At 38.9% G+C, this 18,004-nt stretch overlaps 1 protein-coding gene across 4 annotated transcripts in view; it reads left to right on the forward strand.

Moving 5' to 3' along the window:
- The window catches only part of sfswap (splicing factor SWAP), a 165,559-nt gene extending 155,976 nt beyond the window's left edge, over positions 1 to 9,583 (forward strand). For all 4 annotated transcript variants that reach the window (XM_069932489.1, XM_069932491.1, XM_069932492.1 and 1 more), the window contains 2 exons: positions 4,643 to 4,715; positions 5,147 to 9,583. In XM_069932489.1, the coding sequence (XP_069788590.1) occupies positions 4,643 to 4,715; positions 5,147 to 5,197 (124 nt within the window). In that variant the 3' untranslated portion in view covers positions 5,198 to 9,583. The remainder of the gene's footprint in view (positions 1 to 4,642; positions 4,716 to 5,146) is intronic.
- Positions 9,584 to 18,004: the final 8,421 nt, after the last annotated feature.

Genomic DNA, 18,004 nt, shown 5'->3' on the forward strand with positions numbered 1-18,004 from the left:
GAATTTTTATTTCAAATGTAATGTGATGAAGATAGCAGTTATATATATGTGTGGTGGGGACTATGTGCGACAGAGGGCAGAAGATGTCTGTGATGTTCCGGTGACACAACTGTCCTTTATTTTCGATGTATGGGAGAGCTATTATTACAGTAGTTGCCCATGTGCTTCTTATTGTCTTTGAATACAAGATCAATAAAGTCCACCAATGTTTGGATCTGGATCCTGATCTATTGCAACAGATTTGTGAGCCTTTTGGGTTTTAAAATGTGTTGCAAGTGTCACTGGACCTTCCTGATTTCTGACCACTATGTCCGCTGTCCCTTCTGCTTTGTCATGGGACTCGATTTATTATCCTGTACCCACTACCAACTTTTCAGGGAGAACCTAGAAAGAAAGACTGAGAACTTGGAAACAAACTATAGAAGATTGGATGACAGGCCTCGACACAGAAATATTCAGGAGTGCCAACCCGTACAGCATCAGACATGCCATGAGTGAGCCCAGGGAGTTCTCATCATTATGGGAAAAATATATATATAAAAGCTCAAGAAGCACTCCCAGAGGGTTGACCATGATTGGTCTAGGGAACAAAGCAGGTCTAGGGTTTTACTTGAGATGTCCTCTGTGCCATTTCTCGCAACTAATACTGGTACAGTGGACACCAAGGTGATTCCTAAACCACTGATCAAACCTCAACAATTCGGATTCATCTTTCCTGCACTGTCTAGTGTCAGTCCATTCTCAAAACCTACTCAAGTATCGGTTTCTTTTGATCATTTATATTCAGGTGAATTGTAATCAGCAGAGTGAAGGAAAGAAACCAAGGTCAAAGAAAGCAATCTCAAGAAGGTTTTGCATCAAAATAAATTAGGCCCCTCAGTCTTTATTCAGTGAGTGATCCTCTTGTGTGAACTGATCAGCAGCAAAGTCCTAAACTGCTTTTGGTGTTAAGGAAAAGCCTTTGCTGTTCAATTGTTGCTCAGTGTTTTCATAGCCTAAAAGGGAATTTTCCATATAACTCCAATCTCCATAGAACTGTGTTTGTGATCAAGTAACAGGGTAAAATGAGCATTTCCCTTGAATGCCCAACTTAGTGAAGAGCCCAGGTCAACTGGTAGGTCTCGATGAGACCTGCTTTGTGACCTTCATCTCTTGATATTATAGTTTAAAATTCAGCCCATAAATTGTGTTAACTTGTTCAATGCTTTTTAACACTGGAGATTTGGGAAGGAATATTTGTGGTCTGTTCCTTGTAGTTTTAGAAGTTTAAAATGTTTGTAAGTTTATGAGAGCATAGTTTTGAGCTTAACTGTTCTTGGGCAGCTTGATACTCTTGTAGCCTTCAATGTTCACTTGAAGCATTCCAGTCATAGGTTGGAAAATAGTAAGCTAATGAATTACGCTGGTTATCAGTTTACACCAATTTATTACCCTATAATAATATTTCAAGATGTGAGTGAGGTTGAGGAAAGTACAAGATTGTAAAATGTGGAGGAATTCAGTGTCTCCCATAAAGTCCTTTGGATGAAAATGGATGCCAGACATCATTTCTAATCTTGTCTCAAGTGTCAAAGTGGATCAGAACGAAACCTTTGCAGTATTCAGTTAATACAACCCTGCACTGTTGGACTTGATTCAGTATTTGAACTAACGTATACAGGTCTCTGTTTGATGCCAATGAATTGTTTTTAAAACACATCCACCATGGTTAAGCCTTCAGATATTTCACTATCTCGTATGGTGGTAGTGACCTGAAATTAACAAAAGTGTATTTTGATGTGCAGTTCTGAAGTTGAATGTTAGCTCAAGCTTGACTTTGTGCTCAAATGATACCTTCTGTAGTGAAATTGTCTCATCGTTGGATCATTTCCCAATCCAGGCTGAGCACTGTCAACCTGATGATTAGCACTTGCTGATTCTGACTAGTATTGGGCACCACTGGGTTTCCGAGAAGTTGTTTCTATCAGTACGTTTTAGATGGGACCCCAAAATCACCAGGTCGGTGTAGCCTTCTCCATTTGGCTTAAGAGCACAATGTTTATCTGCCAAATATTGACAAAGATGTCTGCAGAGGTGAGAGACTATTTTTCACAAACAGAAATTGATCTTTGGAATTAATACTGACTGTTGTGTAGTTTCTGCTTCCAAAAATCTTCCCTTCCCTTTAGAGGAAAAGTGTTTAACACACAAATCTTTTTCTCCCAATTCTTTGCCGAATTAAGTTGCATTAGAAAGTCCAGCTGCAAAGATTTCCTACCGATCAAAAGGTCAGATTCTAACTCGAGTTCTCAGCAGAAGAACAATTCTTGCATTTTATTTTTCCAATGGCAGGGATCAGTTCTTTGAATTGACATCAATTCTACATACTTTGATGACGGTACATATATTTTTTACAAAAAGGGCAATACAAAGCACATCTCTTGCTGTGGTGGAAGTTTGAATAGCCTTCAGCTGAAAACGTTGACCCAACTTACAATATTCCCATTATTAAGGAATGCTTAACTTTGCAGAATCAAAGTTGCTGCCATACCAGCATAAACAGCTGGAGTGGAAATTTCTTTTCATCTTTCACCCATTCATGGAGGCACTATTCATTAACTTTACATTTTATGAAAAGAGCATTACAAAGCAGGGGTTGAGGCTGGAAAAATTGATGCACTCATGTTTTGAATCATGGAATTTTTTTTTACACACAGGAATGGGAATGTAGGCCTCTGATGTGGTACACAGACGCCCCACTAATTCTGAATTTGCTAATATGGCCCAAATTATTCTGGAGATCATTTATAACTTTATTCTCTTCCATTCCCTTATCCTAATTTAAGAGTAGCTTTTAATGGTTATTGTCAGGAAAATTTTTTGAACCTTGCTGGTTAATTTTTTTTCAATGCTTCTTAAACACTGTTGCTTCTACAGTGGAGAGGAACTAGTGTTTGAGAGTCAATGAGTTTCAGATTTAAAACTAATATTTGGACCAAATTTTGAAAGCCCATACCTGCAATGGTGCTATTGCTGAAAACCAGTCTTGCTTTGAAAGGAGCATTTTTAGGTCTGAATTTAGGGAAGAAAATGAATTAAATAAATAAGATGACCTACCTCTGGTAGAGTGCTAATTTCTGTTAGTGACATCCTCCAGGAAGTATTTTGTGCCCCCTTCCTCCTTTGTCCACCTGATCTGGGAGTATGGGCTTGTTGTGCTTTTTTAAAAAAAAAAAATCATAATAGCTAATTTCAGCTATATTGCCACCAGCTCCTTGGTTTCAAAACAACTAAGGAATGTTCCAGGGCAGAATTTGTATTTAAAGAATGGGACGGTCAGTTGACCGTGATATCCGATTGTAAGGGGCATTGTCCCTGTGCTTTTATTTTCCCCTTCTATTCGACTGGGCTTGTTCATTGGTATGTGAAGGATAACTTCATTTGAAGAATGGAGAAGACCCTGCCAAAGGTACGTCACTAACTTTCCTGATAAGTGATTAGTAACTCATGAGCTAGAAATTAAAAGAGGCATGGAAGGAGGTATCAAAGTGTGCTTTGCAGCCCTCCACCAGTTTTAAATAATAAAAGTTTAAAATGAAATAAAATATGTTTTAAATTGAACAAGCTTGACTAGATATACTGTATGTGTTTTCTGTGTGTCCACATTACAAAATAAAATAGCTTTTATTATGATTACCTCTCAGTAAGATGAATGGAGTTTAAAATATTTTCACCATGCTGATTAAAATCTTCTACATTATTACATGCTAGTTATCTTTTTCTCATGTAGTAATATACTTTTTAATACAAGCCACATCTTTTAGGATCTTTTAACCCATTGGTGCTGATCAATGAGTTTTAGTTTAGATGAGCACCCAATTCATTATTTATTTGTGAATCTGCAGGGGTCATCTACTGCATCTTGTGCTCACTTTACAGTCTCCTCAACATCGCAGAGACTGGACATAGATTGGGAGATCACTATGTTCAGCTCCTTGGTTCTGTCCGTCTCCCAACAACAACCCATTTCAATTCCCTGCACATTCCCAGGCCGACGTGTCTGTCTTTGGTCTCGTACCCTGCTAGGCTAGGATCACCCACAAATTGAACGAACAGCACCTCGTATTCCGTCTGGGAACCCTCCAACCTGACGACATTAGCATTAACTTCTCTGGTTTCCCCTTTCCTATTTCTCCTTTCTTCCAGCTTTCTCTCTCTCTTTCTTTCCCTTTGCCCCCAGCTCTGTATTAACAGAACCACCCCTCCCCTGATCATTTCTCACCATTATTCTCCCGTCCTCACCATATCCAATTATCACCTTTTGTCTGTTGCCCTGTACTCCTCCCCTTGCCCTTTCTTCCCTTCTCCCCCAGCCTTTTTTATTCAGGCCCCTGTCTGCTTTTTCCTCACACCTTGAAGAAGGGCTCAGGCCCGAAACATTGGTTAAATATCTTTACCACCTAACTGGAGTTCCTCCAGCATTTTTGTATTTTTACTACACCATCTGCAGACTTCTGTGTTTCACTCCAGGTAGGATTAAAAGATAATGGGCCATGTTTGAATGAAGCAGTGGAGAAATGATAGGTTCTTGCTGTATATGGTATTGCGAGTAGTAGTTCAGATGCAGAATTCCAATGTACCTTTTTTTTTGTCCCATCTTTAGGGGTGGCTCACAGGAAAAGGATGAAACAGCATCTCCAGAACTACTGTCTTCAGTGCAGAGTAAAATAACTCAGGTATAAATATGTAATCCTAGCTTTTTAGCATTTGGTTTTGGTAGGTAAGCATTGTTAGTAACGATACCAGATTTTGCCCATTCCTTGCTGCCCTTGATGAGGTGAACTGCACTCCCTACACCGATTTTTGTAAAGGGTCTCTTAATGTCTGCACGGATAAAACCTAAAGATTAAAGATGAGGGTTATGTGGAAAGTACTGTCAACCTTTAGCAACTCTGTCCTATGCCGATGGCTATCATTACTCTAAATGTACAAGAAAGAACGGAAATTCTGCTCAACATTGTATTTGTTGACTATACCAGACATGGTAGGATTACATTCCCTACATGTCTACACTGACAGTACCTCCAAATTATTTAATTGGAAATGAAGGGTTTCAGGAATGCTTTGCAAATGTGCATTATTTTCATTGTTCTTTCCTTTCATATAGGATCTAATGGCCAAAGTGAGAGCAATGTTGGCTGCTTCAAAAGACGTATAACCTGATATTTCCTGGAGGACAAAGTATCAGTAGGCCTTGGGCCACACAAGGATCCAAAGTGGCTTCACAAGAAGCTTGAGCTAACTTGTTGCAAGAACTCATTAATGCCAACAATTTGGGCAGTATTCCACTTTGGCATAAACTTTTGTACGGCTCCTTTTGATATGTACAGTTTGACCCAAGATCTTGTTCTGTTCTGTTGGTGTTTTGCAATTTTCCTCTCCTGTTCATGAACACAATGATACCTGCTTTAGGGGTCTGAATTCCACCTAAAAATTGGTCTCTGAAAAATTGGGGCTGCCCTTTGAGCATTAAAATCTATTTGCCTATAATCACTTGTGACAACCAGACAGGAGCTTAGCTTATCCTTCTGTGAAGGAGTTCTACTATTTGATTTCTCAAAGATGAGGTAATGTCCCGTTTTGTAAATTTAAGGAGTTCTCTAGGCATAAATCCTGGATAGTGCTTTTTTTTTGCAGGTTTGAGCCTTGGAGCAGATTGTACAGACGAGTCTGAAGACCAATGGAGGCACTGCAGAAATGCCATCAACGTTGACATATTGTGCATCAACCATTTTCTGAAAGCTTTTCATTTATTTAAACTGCTTCCTATAAATTTTCTTTGATTTCATCCCCTGAAAGCTCTGAGAGTTCTGGTAACATTTTCAACTGCAGATGCAAACCATTAAAATATTAAAGATAATTTATTTGTTCAGAATAATGGTTAAAAGATTTATCTGTGGGGAAAAATGGAATGAAAATGCCTGAATATTTCATTTTCAAGTTCCTTCTCAGTTGCTATTTAATGTTAAGATTGACTTTTCTGACAGTCACAACCTATCTATTGTCCTGGTGTTTTGATGTCACTGCAATTCACAACTTCTGTGCATAGTTGAAGTGATGTCAGCTAACACTAAGATTTAAGAAAAATTGATTTCTGACTAAATGTGGATAAAATTATTGCATACCTCATCAAGTCAAGATGTCACTTCGTAGGTTATTCACTCTTGCCCCAGCTGTTAGGAATAGTGTTGACTATTAGACATTGTCCTTGTATTAACACTCTGGGTGGCTGGAAACATGTATCCGTGCCAGTTGGCTCAGTTCATTTTGTACCCAATCTCTTAACCTTGGCTTGCTCAAGCTTTAGTGCAACTTTGTTTATTTCAGGAAAGGTAAGGTTTGTTTTTGGCAAGGTTTATTGTCAACCACATCATTTAGCTGGGAACTAGTTAATACTCTAAGAAATATTGTATAACAACACCCTCATTTTCAAAACACCTACTGTATTCCTATTTAAATCGGGAAGAATCTTTATAGGTTTGCAAAACTTCTTTCTAATCTATTGTCATTAATTTTATTCTTCCTCTAGTCAAATTCATTATTTAAAATCTCCCCAGATTTCAGAAATGTTTTTATTAGCTGCTTGCTAGATGATTGCCATGCTGACGCTATGATTTTTACAACTTTTCTGAGGAAGATTAAGGACAAGCTCCTATTTCAGCGACAACTGGTGATCAGGGAAAGTTGAAACCCAGAGGTAAGGCAACTAAAATGTCCTATCTTATTTTACTTGTAAGTGGAAAATCTAAAAGAATAGATCTACAATTTATTCTTCAAAGCACTCCCCAAGAAAACACAAATGCATCATTGAACAAGCATCTCAAAGCCATGCGCAGACAGGATTCCTCCAGTAGATTTGTCAAGTCCTACATAAATAGACTACAGGCTAACTCTGCAGCACATTGGTTACTGACCAGAGAGTTTTCTTTCTTCCTTTATGATGTGAAGATGAAGTTCCAATTGCAGTTTTGTCACCTTGGACCTGACAATTGCTGGACCAGAGGCAATTGCTGTCCAGAGGCAGGCAATAACTGAATTGACGTTAATATAATCAGTGGCAGAAGTCCAAAAGTCCCATTTGTCAACTTGGTGGAGAAAGATGGACAGGGGATGAGTTATCAGTATCTTCTTAATGATCACTTATTAATGTTAGATTGCATAAAAGTCTTGTTGCCACTTATCAGGCCAAATTTTGTTGGGCCATCCATGAATGTGAATAATTCTTAAAAGTAGGATTTCAATTATGTGGGAGAAGGAAAAAAAAATACACATTACCTGGAGACATATTTTACTGCCATGACACAATGTGAAAGCAGTTAGTGCTGTTGCTTCAAGCCTCCAGGGATTTGGAATTCTCATGGTGTGTGAAAAGCTCCACCCTCTGTTTGTTTCCAAATGAATTTCTGGAAGAACTCAGCAGGTCAAGCAGCATCTGTGAAGCCATTGGCATGGCCAGCTCTTGAGGTAAAGAATCTGCATCTCTGCCTTCACAGATGCTGCTCAACCTGCTGAGTTTTTACAATTGTTTATTTTTTTTGTCTCTGCAGTCTCGGTGTTGGGTTCATTGATTACTATAAAATATCCCCATTATAGGTTTTATAGCAAAAGGGCCGAATGGTTTCTCGTCATCATAGTATCCAAGATAAATATCATGTAATGAATGAGGTTCAAAAGCCAAACAGCTCTGGTAGATGGTGGGACATAAATGGTGCCAGTTTTAGGTTTAAAGGGATTTTTTTTTACTCAAGATAAGAGTGCCTTACCCCCTGTTTATGAAGTAGATTGAAAAGATGAAGAATTGTAGACCAGAGGTGAGTTACCAACCTTCAGATTCTGTATAAAATGTGAGAGAAAATTCAGATAGTAGTGACTGTAAACTCTCTTATTTGTGACTCTTGTTTCAGTCAAAGATTCAGTGAGTTATTTTAGGAAGTAAAAGGTTTAATTTTTGAATTTGCATTTGTGGTTATTACAGAACAATTTCTTCCCCGTCCATAGAATTATTTTACTTGTAAGTGGAAAATCTAAAAGAATAGATCTACAATTTATTCTTCAAAGCACTCCCCAAGAAAACACAAATGCATCATTGAACAGGCATCTCAAAGCCATGCGCAGACAGGATTCCTCCAGTAGATTTGTCAAGTCCTACATAAATAGACTACAGGCTAACTCTGCAGCACATTGGTTACTGACCAGAGAGTTTTCTTTCTTCCTTTATGATGTGAAGATGAAGTTCCAATTGCAGTTTTGTCACCTTGGACCTGACAATTGCTGGACCAGAGTACTGGGGATAAAAACCTGAAATGCATAGTCACTGAACCTATAGAACCAGTGAAGTATTTCTAAATGATTCCTTCCAAACACTTCTATTTTTAGGTATTTTAAGTAAAGATTCAGTAAATTAACATACCAGTCTTGGGGTGCACATTCGATTAAACGGGTTACCCTTTTCAAGTTTCATGTATATTTCCCTTGTACTGTGCAAGGAAGATATTCTATAGAGCTATTTCCTATTAGTGCAGAAGTGTTTTAACTAGCAGAATGATTTGTGGGGAGAAAAAAAAGTTTATACGTCACATTTGATGGTTTTTTTTTTGGTTTTGTTAGGGCAAAACATCGTCCATTCTCGAATTTTAATGGAACCAAAACCAACACTTTTTAATTCTTCATGGTTACTATGTGACAATGTTTCATTTTGAAATTTATATACTTGTGTTTTTACTGGTTATGATATTTGTTGCCATTCTCCTAAACAAGATCTTCAGAAGTTGCAACGTCACTTAAACTTCCAATTATAGACTTTCCTGAAGCAATCCACATCTTGTAACTGATCAGTGATGGAATCACTAAAGGCCATTAGACGAGGTGGGGGGGTGGGGGGAAAGGGTCCATGCCTTTAGCTGGAATTTGCAACAACACTCATTTATTAACCTAAATAATATTTGACACTTCCATTATGTTAATAAATAACTATGATACCAGTATTACAGAGAGCACCTGAACACCAAAGCAAGACATAGCCTTTTCAAGAAGGTAGGAAGGGTTATAGACAGAACTGCACAGGATGAAGGCAATGCTAAGGTACATTGGTGTAAAGTCAGTGAAAGGAGGAAAATGTATAAAAAAAAGAGCCTTATCTCAGTTGTCCAAAGCATTTCATATAATGTATTGAGAAGCAAAATGAAGCCTGCGAATGCTAGAAATCTGAAATAAAAACAGAAAACTCGAAGTACTCAGCATTAACATTAACCCTGTTCTGCCCTCAAAGATACTGTTTATTCCATGTTGTGCATTATCTGTTGTATATACCAATCCAGCAACCTTCTCAATGGAACAATGCAATGATTGGTGAGTTATTCTGGTTTAAGCAGGTAGCATTTTGTGCAGTGTCTGTACCCATCCTCTGCCTGTACCTGGTTCTGTTTTGTTTCTTTCCCCAATGCAAACTAGTTGAGGTTGCATAATGCAGTATGAAGTTTGAAGCCCTAAAAAGATGGGTGTATTTAAAAATTGTAAATAAACTACTTTTATTAACTTTCCAGAAGCGTAATTGAATCATTTCAACTTCAAAACTGTAATTAAATATTTAAGTAGCTTTAGGAATCTGAATAGGACTTTTTCATTTTTCATAACTGGGTCTAGTGAATAAATATTTCACTACTTAGTGCATGGGTATGTTTCCATTGGTTTTCTGTTATCTTCTGATTTTTGTCCCAGCCCTCTGATGCTGCTGGGTTTTCTTTCAGCCCAAATACCGTTGATCTTGAACAAAAGCAAGTCATTTATTTAATGCTTTTGTGTCCTTATTAGAACTTCCCAAAGTGCTTTACAACTACTTCAGCAACTATCAAGTGTAAGAAACATTGTGCACAGCAGGTTGCCACGGTTCTCAGACTAGTAATCCAGAGGCTTGGATTAATGAGATGAAGACATTAATTTCTATTAAACAAGCATTGCAGATAAAGAGGTAAATTTAATTAATTAATTCTGATATACAAAACTAATGTTTCTTCACAGACACAAGAGGAAGAGAGTAGAAAAAGGTAAACATTGGTCCCTTTGGAGCTTGAGACTGGCAAACGAAAGAGAAATGAAAAGGCAAGTCATGAAACATTTTGTACCAGCAGATTTCAAAAAGCATGCCAGAAATGGAATTAAGGAATTATTTGGGAGTCTTTAATGGCAGGAAATGAGGAATGAAAATGCCCTCTAATCTGGTGGTGTGTGATTTCACACCTGTGAACCATTTTCATGGGGGGAGAGGAGGCCAGGTAGGATGAGTCTTCTAACACATTGGCTTTTTCCAAGGCATAGCAGTTATAGACTGAATTGGTGGACCAGGGAGGAGGGGTGCTGACCTATGTTGAATTTTCTTGTGGTCTTGGGCAGAGCAGCTCCTGTACCATGCAGTGTTGCACCCTGACCAGAAGCTTTTAGTGGTGCATCAGTAGAAGTTGTTAAGGGATGCAAGGCATGCCAAATTTCCTCAGGATTCTGAGGTAGTAGATGTGCTGATGCACTTTCTTAGCCATTGGATTGATATGGGTGGACAGGACAAGTTACTGGTGATTCTCATCCCTGGGAATTTTTATTTCTTTTTTCAATATTTTTATTGATTTTTACAATAATAGTACACAAATAGTAGCCATAAATCAAAAGTAATATATAAAAGGGAATATATAAAAGAAAACCTTATACAAGAAAAAAACTATTATATTGTTACGAGCCCAGAGGACCCATAAACTCAGCAACAATAGATATTCACTAAGACAAGTGGTTACTTAAACAAAGGTTGTTTTTAATTATCTTTAAATATGAAAACAGAATCACAATTTAACTTATCACAATTAACTTAACTAACCTAACTTAACCCCCTTCTAATTCTAAGTGCACTTGTATGTAATGTGTGTGTAAGTTCAGAAAAGTTATTTGGTTCACAGTCCAATCTCACTTCTCATTCCTCCAAGTTCACTGGTTGCAGGCAATTTTTATACTGTGCACAAAATTTAACATTGATAAAATTCACCAAACTTTAGTGCTTGAAAGCTAAATGGTTACTGCTCAGGAAGGTTCTTGTTGGTTTAGAGGGAGAGATTTGTTGTTCCAGAACATCCACAACTGATTCCTTTTTAATCAGCCACTCCAGTGTCTTGCTGATGAAACGTGTCCCCTTCAGGGTTCTCCAGATTATAGCCTCTTTCTTTCAGGTCACCACAGAGTTCTTTCTTGTTTCACTTATTACAAGTGAAACATTAGACAAACCGACCTCTCCTCTTGCATGAACCTCAAGGGCTTTGACCAGGCTGAATTAAGAACTCATAATCCATCTTCCAAATGGGCTTTTCCAGAAGCTTTCCAGCTTGTCCTGTTCCAGTCCCAGCTGCTGTTGCTGGCTGTAACACTGTAGAACTGATCTCTGTGTGTGTGTGTGTGTGTGTGTGTGTCTCTCTCTCTCTCTCTCTCTCTCTCTCTCTCTCTCTCTCTCTCTCTCTCTCTCTCTCTCTCTCTCTCTCTCTCTCTCTCTCACATACACACAGAGAAAGCCTGTTTGACTCTCTCTGCTTGCAAAACCACATGACCCTCTTGGTTCCCTTCAAGGCACCCTGCGGCTCCTACAAGCTCTTACATCTGTTGCCTTTTTGTAAACAACAGTCCATTAGTGAAGTCTCTTGGGCACTCTCCAAAGCTTTTGCAACGGCTCTGAGGCCCCGACATGTCCAGCATTAGCAAAGCTCCAGTATTTTAACTAAGATCTGTTTTAAAGTGTTTGTATGTGACCTACTCTAACAAACCTTTCCCCAATTTATCTCCCAAAAACATATCTATATACTCTGTCACAATATAAACTAGATAACGTAACATATAGCTATTTGAAAAGGATTTTTTTAATACTATAAATTTCACCTCCTTCCCTTCTGATTATTTGCTAAGTATATATAATTTCACTACCATTAAAAGAAAACACAAACTCACAAAGCAAGGTCTAAGTGATTTTATAGATTACAAAAATAATTTATGCAAGTACCCATAAAGTAAAAAAGTTAAACTCCATTAAAGATGCGTGCTTAGACCACTGATCTACTTGTTATACATCCATGACTGTGTGGCCAGGCACAATTCCAAAGCCATCTACAAGTTTGCCGATGACACCACAGTTGTCGGCAAAATCATAAATGGCAATGAGGAACTGTACAGGAGGGAGATGGATCAGCTCATTGAATGGTGTAACGACAACAACCTTGCGCTCAATGTCAGCAAAACCATGAAGATGATTGTGGACTTCAGGAGGAAGTCAGGAGAAAACAACCCAGTCCTCATCGAGGACTCAGTAGTGGAGAAGGTCAAGAATTTCAAATTCCTGGGTGTCAACATCTCTGAGGATCTGTCCTGGAGTTTCAATGTTGATGCAATCATAAAGAAAGCTTGCCAGTGGCTATAGTTTGTGAAGTGCCTGAGGAGATTCAATATGTCATCAACGACTCTCATAAACCTACAGGTGTATCATGGAGTTCTGACTGGTTACATCACTGTCTGGTGTGGAGGCACCAACTCTCAGGAAAAGAATAAACTCCAGAGGGTTGTTAACTTGGCCTGTGACATCACAGGCACTAGACCACTCCATTGAGGACATTTGCATGAGGCGGTGACTTGAAAAAGCAGCCTCTATCCTCAAAGTCCCCCCACCACCCAGGCCATGCCCTCTTCACACTGCTACCATTGGGGAAAAGGTACAGGAGACTAAAGATGAGCACTCAGTGGCAGAAGGACAGCTTCTTCCCCATTGCCATCAGATTCCTGAATCATTAATGAACCAAAGACACGGCCTTTTTGTGCTCTATTATCATTTTATTTTTTATAGTAATGTGTTAAAGTGGTTATAATATCAATGTTTGTATTAATAATGCTGCCACAAACACCACATTTCATGACAATAAACCCTCGTTCTGATTATTTTTTAATATTTTTATTGAGTTTAACATATAGGCATACACAAATAAATGATGATTACATAATGATTCATTTGTATACACAGAGAGGAAAACTAATGAATAAAAAAGAAAATAGGTCAAACTACATCAATAGTTGTAGTAACTCAAACTATTGATAAACAATGTATGCAGCCTTGTCAAATACATTATTGAAATATTTTAATAATAAAGACTAAAAACTAGTGAAACAAATCTAATCTAGCCCCTTCCTCTAGTCAAAGTTGCCTTGTTATCATGAAAAAAAATCAATAATAATGTGGAATCACTGGTGATCCCTGGAGTACAGACAAAGAATCACTGGAACACTTAATAATTATTAATTCTTCCAATTATAAAAAAAAACCTTAAGAATGGTCTCCATAATTGCATAAATTTAAACTTTCTATCTTTAATATATCTGATTTTCTCTAAACTTAAATAGGACATTACATCATATAGCCTCTGTATGAGTAGGGGATGAATCGCCTTTCCATTTCAATAAAATAGCTCGTTGGGCTATCAATGTAGTAAAAGCTAAGACTTTTTTCCTCAGATGCTGACGAAGGCTTATCTAAATCGTGAGAAAAACTAAACAGCAATTAGTGAGTAGGTTTCCAAATTTATCTGAAATTGTTGATAAGTGTTTGAAAAAAAAAATCTCCAGAATCTCTCTAAATTTGGGCATTCCCTAAACATAAGAATCAGAGAAGCTTTGAAATTTTTACATTTGTCACAAAAGGGATCAATATCTGCATAGAAGAAAGTTAATTTAGTTTGGACGTATGAGTTCTATGCACCCCTTAAATTGTAATAATGTCATGCACAGAATGAGCCATCATTAATCAAGCCGAGTATAGAGTAACAATCTTCATTTGAAAATGTTACATTCAAGTCTTTTTCCCAATCTCTCTTAATCTCAGCCTTTGGGACTGAACTTAAGTGCAGTAAATTATTATAAATACATGCTATTAACCCACCATAAAAATAAAATTGTATCATATGCGCTACAACAAGTGTGGAAGGAAGATGAACACACAAGGAGTCAAAATCAAAGGCTGTTTTATTGCACCAGCAATTCTGCTTATATGGGCCCCGGTGCTGATGTTGGGCCTACATCATTGAAGCACCGACCTCGGATTGGCCAGCGTTCCTGCCAGAGTTCCCCATCTTCCCGCTGTGTGGAGGTCGCCTGGGACGACGGCGAGTGTCACCCCAGGTCCACATGGTCACCTCGTTCGTCAACCATTTTGCATCTGTGCACGGGCCACTACATGACCATTCCCCCCTCAGAACTGGCAACCAGTTGTAACCTTTGGTGGCCTGCACCTGCGTCATGGGGGTGGAGTGCAGTCCAGCTCTTTACAGTCCAGATATGGCGGTTGATGGTAAAGGTTTCCTCCTTACCATCAATGTTGAGGGTGAAGGTGGAATTATTTGTCTCTAATGACCTTGTTGGGCCCTCGTATGGCCATTGTAATGGTGATCTGTGTGCACCCCTCACAAATACGTACCGGCAAGTCCTTAGGTCATTTGGGACGCTGTGCTTGGGCTGGCTGTGTGGCGGAGGTGCATCCCCAGTAAGTTAGCCAGTGTCACCTGGAGGTGAATTGTGCCCCTCCAAGGTGAGGTTCTCCGGGACCCCGAATCAGGTCGCTCATGTGCACCCTGCACCCATGGCATAGGTTTCTGTGATGGTATCAGCCAACAGGACCACCACTGGGAATTTCGTGAAACATTCTACCCTGGTCAGAGGAATCTCACCCCATGGGAAACCAGCCCACTAAGTCAATGTGCACGTGACTGAATCTGCGCCGGCCCAGCTCTAAAATCTGTGGGTGCTCTGGTTTGAACTTGCACTTGGAGGACTGACAGTTCGTGCAGTTCTTGGCCCACTGGCTGACCTGTTTATGGAGGCTGCCAGACAAACCTGTTGGCCACCATTTTGACCATGGTATAGATGGCAGGGTGCACCAGGTTGTGGATAGCTTGGAACACCTGGCATTTCCATGTGGCTGGGACGATGGGGCGGGGGCTGCCTGAAGAAACGTTGCACAGCAATGTCAGGTTACCTGAGCCAACAGAGACATCCTCCACCCTGAAACCAGAGATAGCTGACCTGTAAACGAGGATCTCAGGATCTTGTTGCTGTGCTTTGGGGAGGGCCACATAATCGACCCCTTGGGACAGGGCACCTGTTGACTTGATCACTGGACGTGACAGAATGTCAGCCACCATGTTTTTAGCCATGATACGTTGAATGCCCATGGTAAATTCGGACACATAGGACAAGTGCCTCTGCTATCGGGCTGACCACGGGGCCAAGACCTTATGGAAAGTGAAAGTCAGCGGCTTGTGGTCAATGAACACCCTGAATTGCAGGCCTTCCAAAAAGTAATGGAAATGTCTTACTGCTTGAAGGAATATGGAGAAGTGTCGGGTTACAAGATCAACGTAAATAAAAGTGAAGCAATGCCTATGAATAATGTGGATTTCTCAAAATTTAAGAAGGAATCACCAAATCATTTAGATGGCAAATGCAAGCAATAAGATACCTAGGTGTACAAATAAACAAAAATCTCGGCCAGCTATATAAACTCAATTATTATCCACTAATGAAAAAATTACAGGACGATTTAGAGCATTGGAAAGATTTACCACTAACACTAATAGGAAGGATAAACTGTATTAAAATGAACATTTTTCCAAGGATATTATACCTATTTCAGGCATTGCCAATACAACTGACAGAGAAATTCTTCAAGGAGTTAAAGAAAATAATAAGGAAATTTTTATGGAAAGGGGGGAAACCGAGGATAGCACTAGATAAATTAACAGAATGGTATAAACAAGGAGGCTTACAACTGCCAAACATTAAAAATTATTACAGAGCCGCACAATTAAGATACCTATCAGATTTTTATCAAACAAGGGAAAAGCCAGATTGGACTAGGTTAGAATTGGATAAAATAGGGGAAAAGATACCTGAACACATATTATATAAATGGGATGAAAAATTGGTACAACACAGAAGTTCTCCAGTATTACATCATCTACTCAATATTTGGAAGAAGATTCATGTAGAAAGAAATAAAACAAATTATCAATTGCCAAAACTAATATTGACGCAAAACAAGTTACTCCCTTTTACAATAGATAACCTTTCCTTTAGAGAATGGGAGAAAAAAGGGATTAAAAGAATAGAAAATTGTTTTTCAGGAAATAGATTCTTATCCTTTGAACAAATGAAAGATAAGTACAATATAACTCAAGATACAGCGCTGGCATACTACCAGTTGAGATCCTACTTGAAGGATAAATTAGGAAGCAGTTTGAGTTTGCCAGAGAGAAGTAACTTTGAATATGTGATTACAGATACAATGATGATCAAAAGATTTATAACAAATATGTATATTAAACTGCAAGAAAAGGAGAATGAGGAAACAAATGGTAAAACTAAACAAAAATGGGAACAAGATTTAAATATAAAGATAAAAAAGGAAACATGGGAGAAGTTATGCTCCGGGACAATGAGAAATACAATAAATACGAGGTTACGTATGATACAATATAACTGGATACACAGGCTATACATTACACCTCAAAAGTTAAATAAATGGGACCCAACAGTATCTGATAGATGTTTTCGATGTAAAAAAGAAATGGGAACAACAATTCATGCAATCTGGACATGTGAGAAAGTAGAAAAATTTTGGGAAGATCTAAATCAGATATTAAATAAAATAACAGAAAACAATATACCAAAGAAACCAGAGATCTTCCTCCTAAGTAACATAAAAAACAAAGAATTTGGAATTGATTTGGAGGATGCACAAAAAAGATTTGTTAAGATAGCTCTAGCCGTAGCAAAAAAATGTATTATGTCAACCTGGAAATTGGAAGATAATTTGAAAATACAACAATGGTATATAGAAATGAATAAATGTATTCCATTAGAAAAAATAACATATAGTTTAAGAAATAATATTGAAATATTCGAACAAATATGGGAACCTTACATTAAACATAATAGCGAAAACCTACCAGGGACAATCACTACCTAAGTTAACGGAAGGAAAAGGAAATGAAAAGAATGGACTCAGTGGAAGTTCTGGTGTATTTTTATTGAATGACAACATTGTCTGACTGGTTTAATGTATCCTAGAGTTTATACCTTAAATGGATGGGAGGGGGGAGGTAGGGAGGGTGGGATGGGAGGAGGGATGGGGGGGGGGGAGAAAATGGCACTGTATATGTGTGAAAAGGAAAAAGTGTGTATCGTGGTTAATGCGATTTATGGTGTGAAAAATAAAAAATTTAAAAATAAAAAAAAAAGAAATGTCTTACTGCCAAGTGCAGCGCTAACAGCTCCCGGTTTAAAGCAGTGTATTTAAGTTCTAGGAGGGCAAAATTGCCTGCTGAAAAAGGTCACCGGTTGCCACTGGCCCTCAATAAGTTGTTCTAGCGTGCCCCTTACCATTGTGCTGGAGGCGTCAACAGTTAGAATGGTGTCTCCAGACTCGGTTGGATCAGGATTGGACACATTAGCTAGTATGTCTTTGGTCAAAATGTGGTGCCTTACCCTGTCCTTTGGCTTGGGTGTGGAGAACTGTGGTGGCACTATCGAGGGGAACTCCCCTAGGATGTGGGTGAATTCATTAAGAATGTTAGAGAGTGTTATAGAGTCCAGGTTGGGGGGGGAGGGGCGGGTAGCTTGGCTTCCCCAGATGCAGTGTCTGAAAAGTTTTGGTGTGCACCAGTGCCTTCCTTGAGGTCGACCAGCAAGCAGTGGGCCCGAAGGAAGTCAGTCTGCAGGAGTGGTTGTGCCACTACAGCAAGGGTAAAAGTCCATTTAAAGTGCCTGTGCTGAAACGAGGGGGAATGGTCCAGGTCCCAAAACTTCAAATGCAGGAGCTGTTGGCTGCCCTCAATGTTGGGTCCTGTTTGCCACAGCATGTGTCAGGGCCTGAAGAGTGTAGGACGCTTATTTTGGTGCCTGT

This window comes from Narcine bancroftii, chromosome 4 (assembly GCF_036971445.1).
Source record: "Narcine bancroftii isolate sNarBan1 chromosome 4, sNarBan1.hap1, whole genome shotgun sequence".
Taxonomy (NCBI): domain Eukaryota; kingdom Metazoa; phylum Chordata; class Chondrichthyes; order Torpediniformes; family Narcinidae; genus Narcine; species Narcine bancroftii.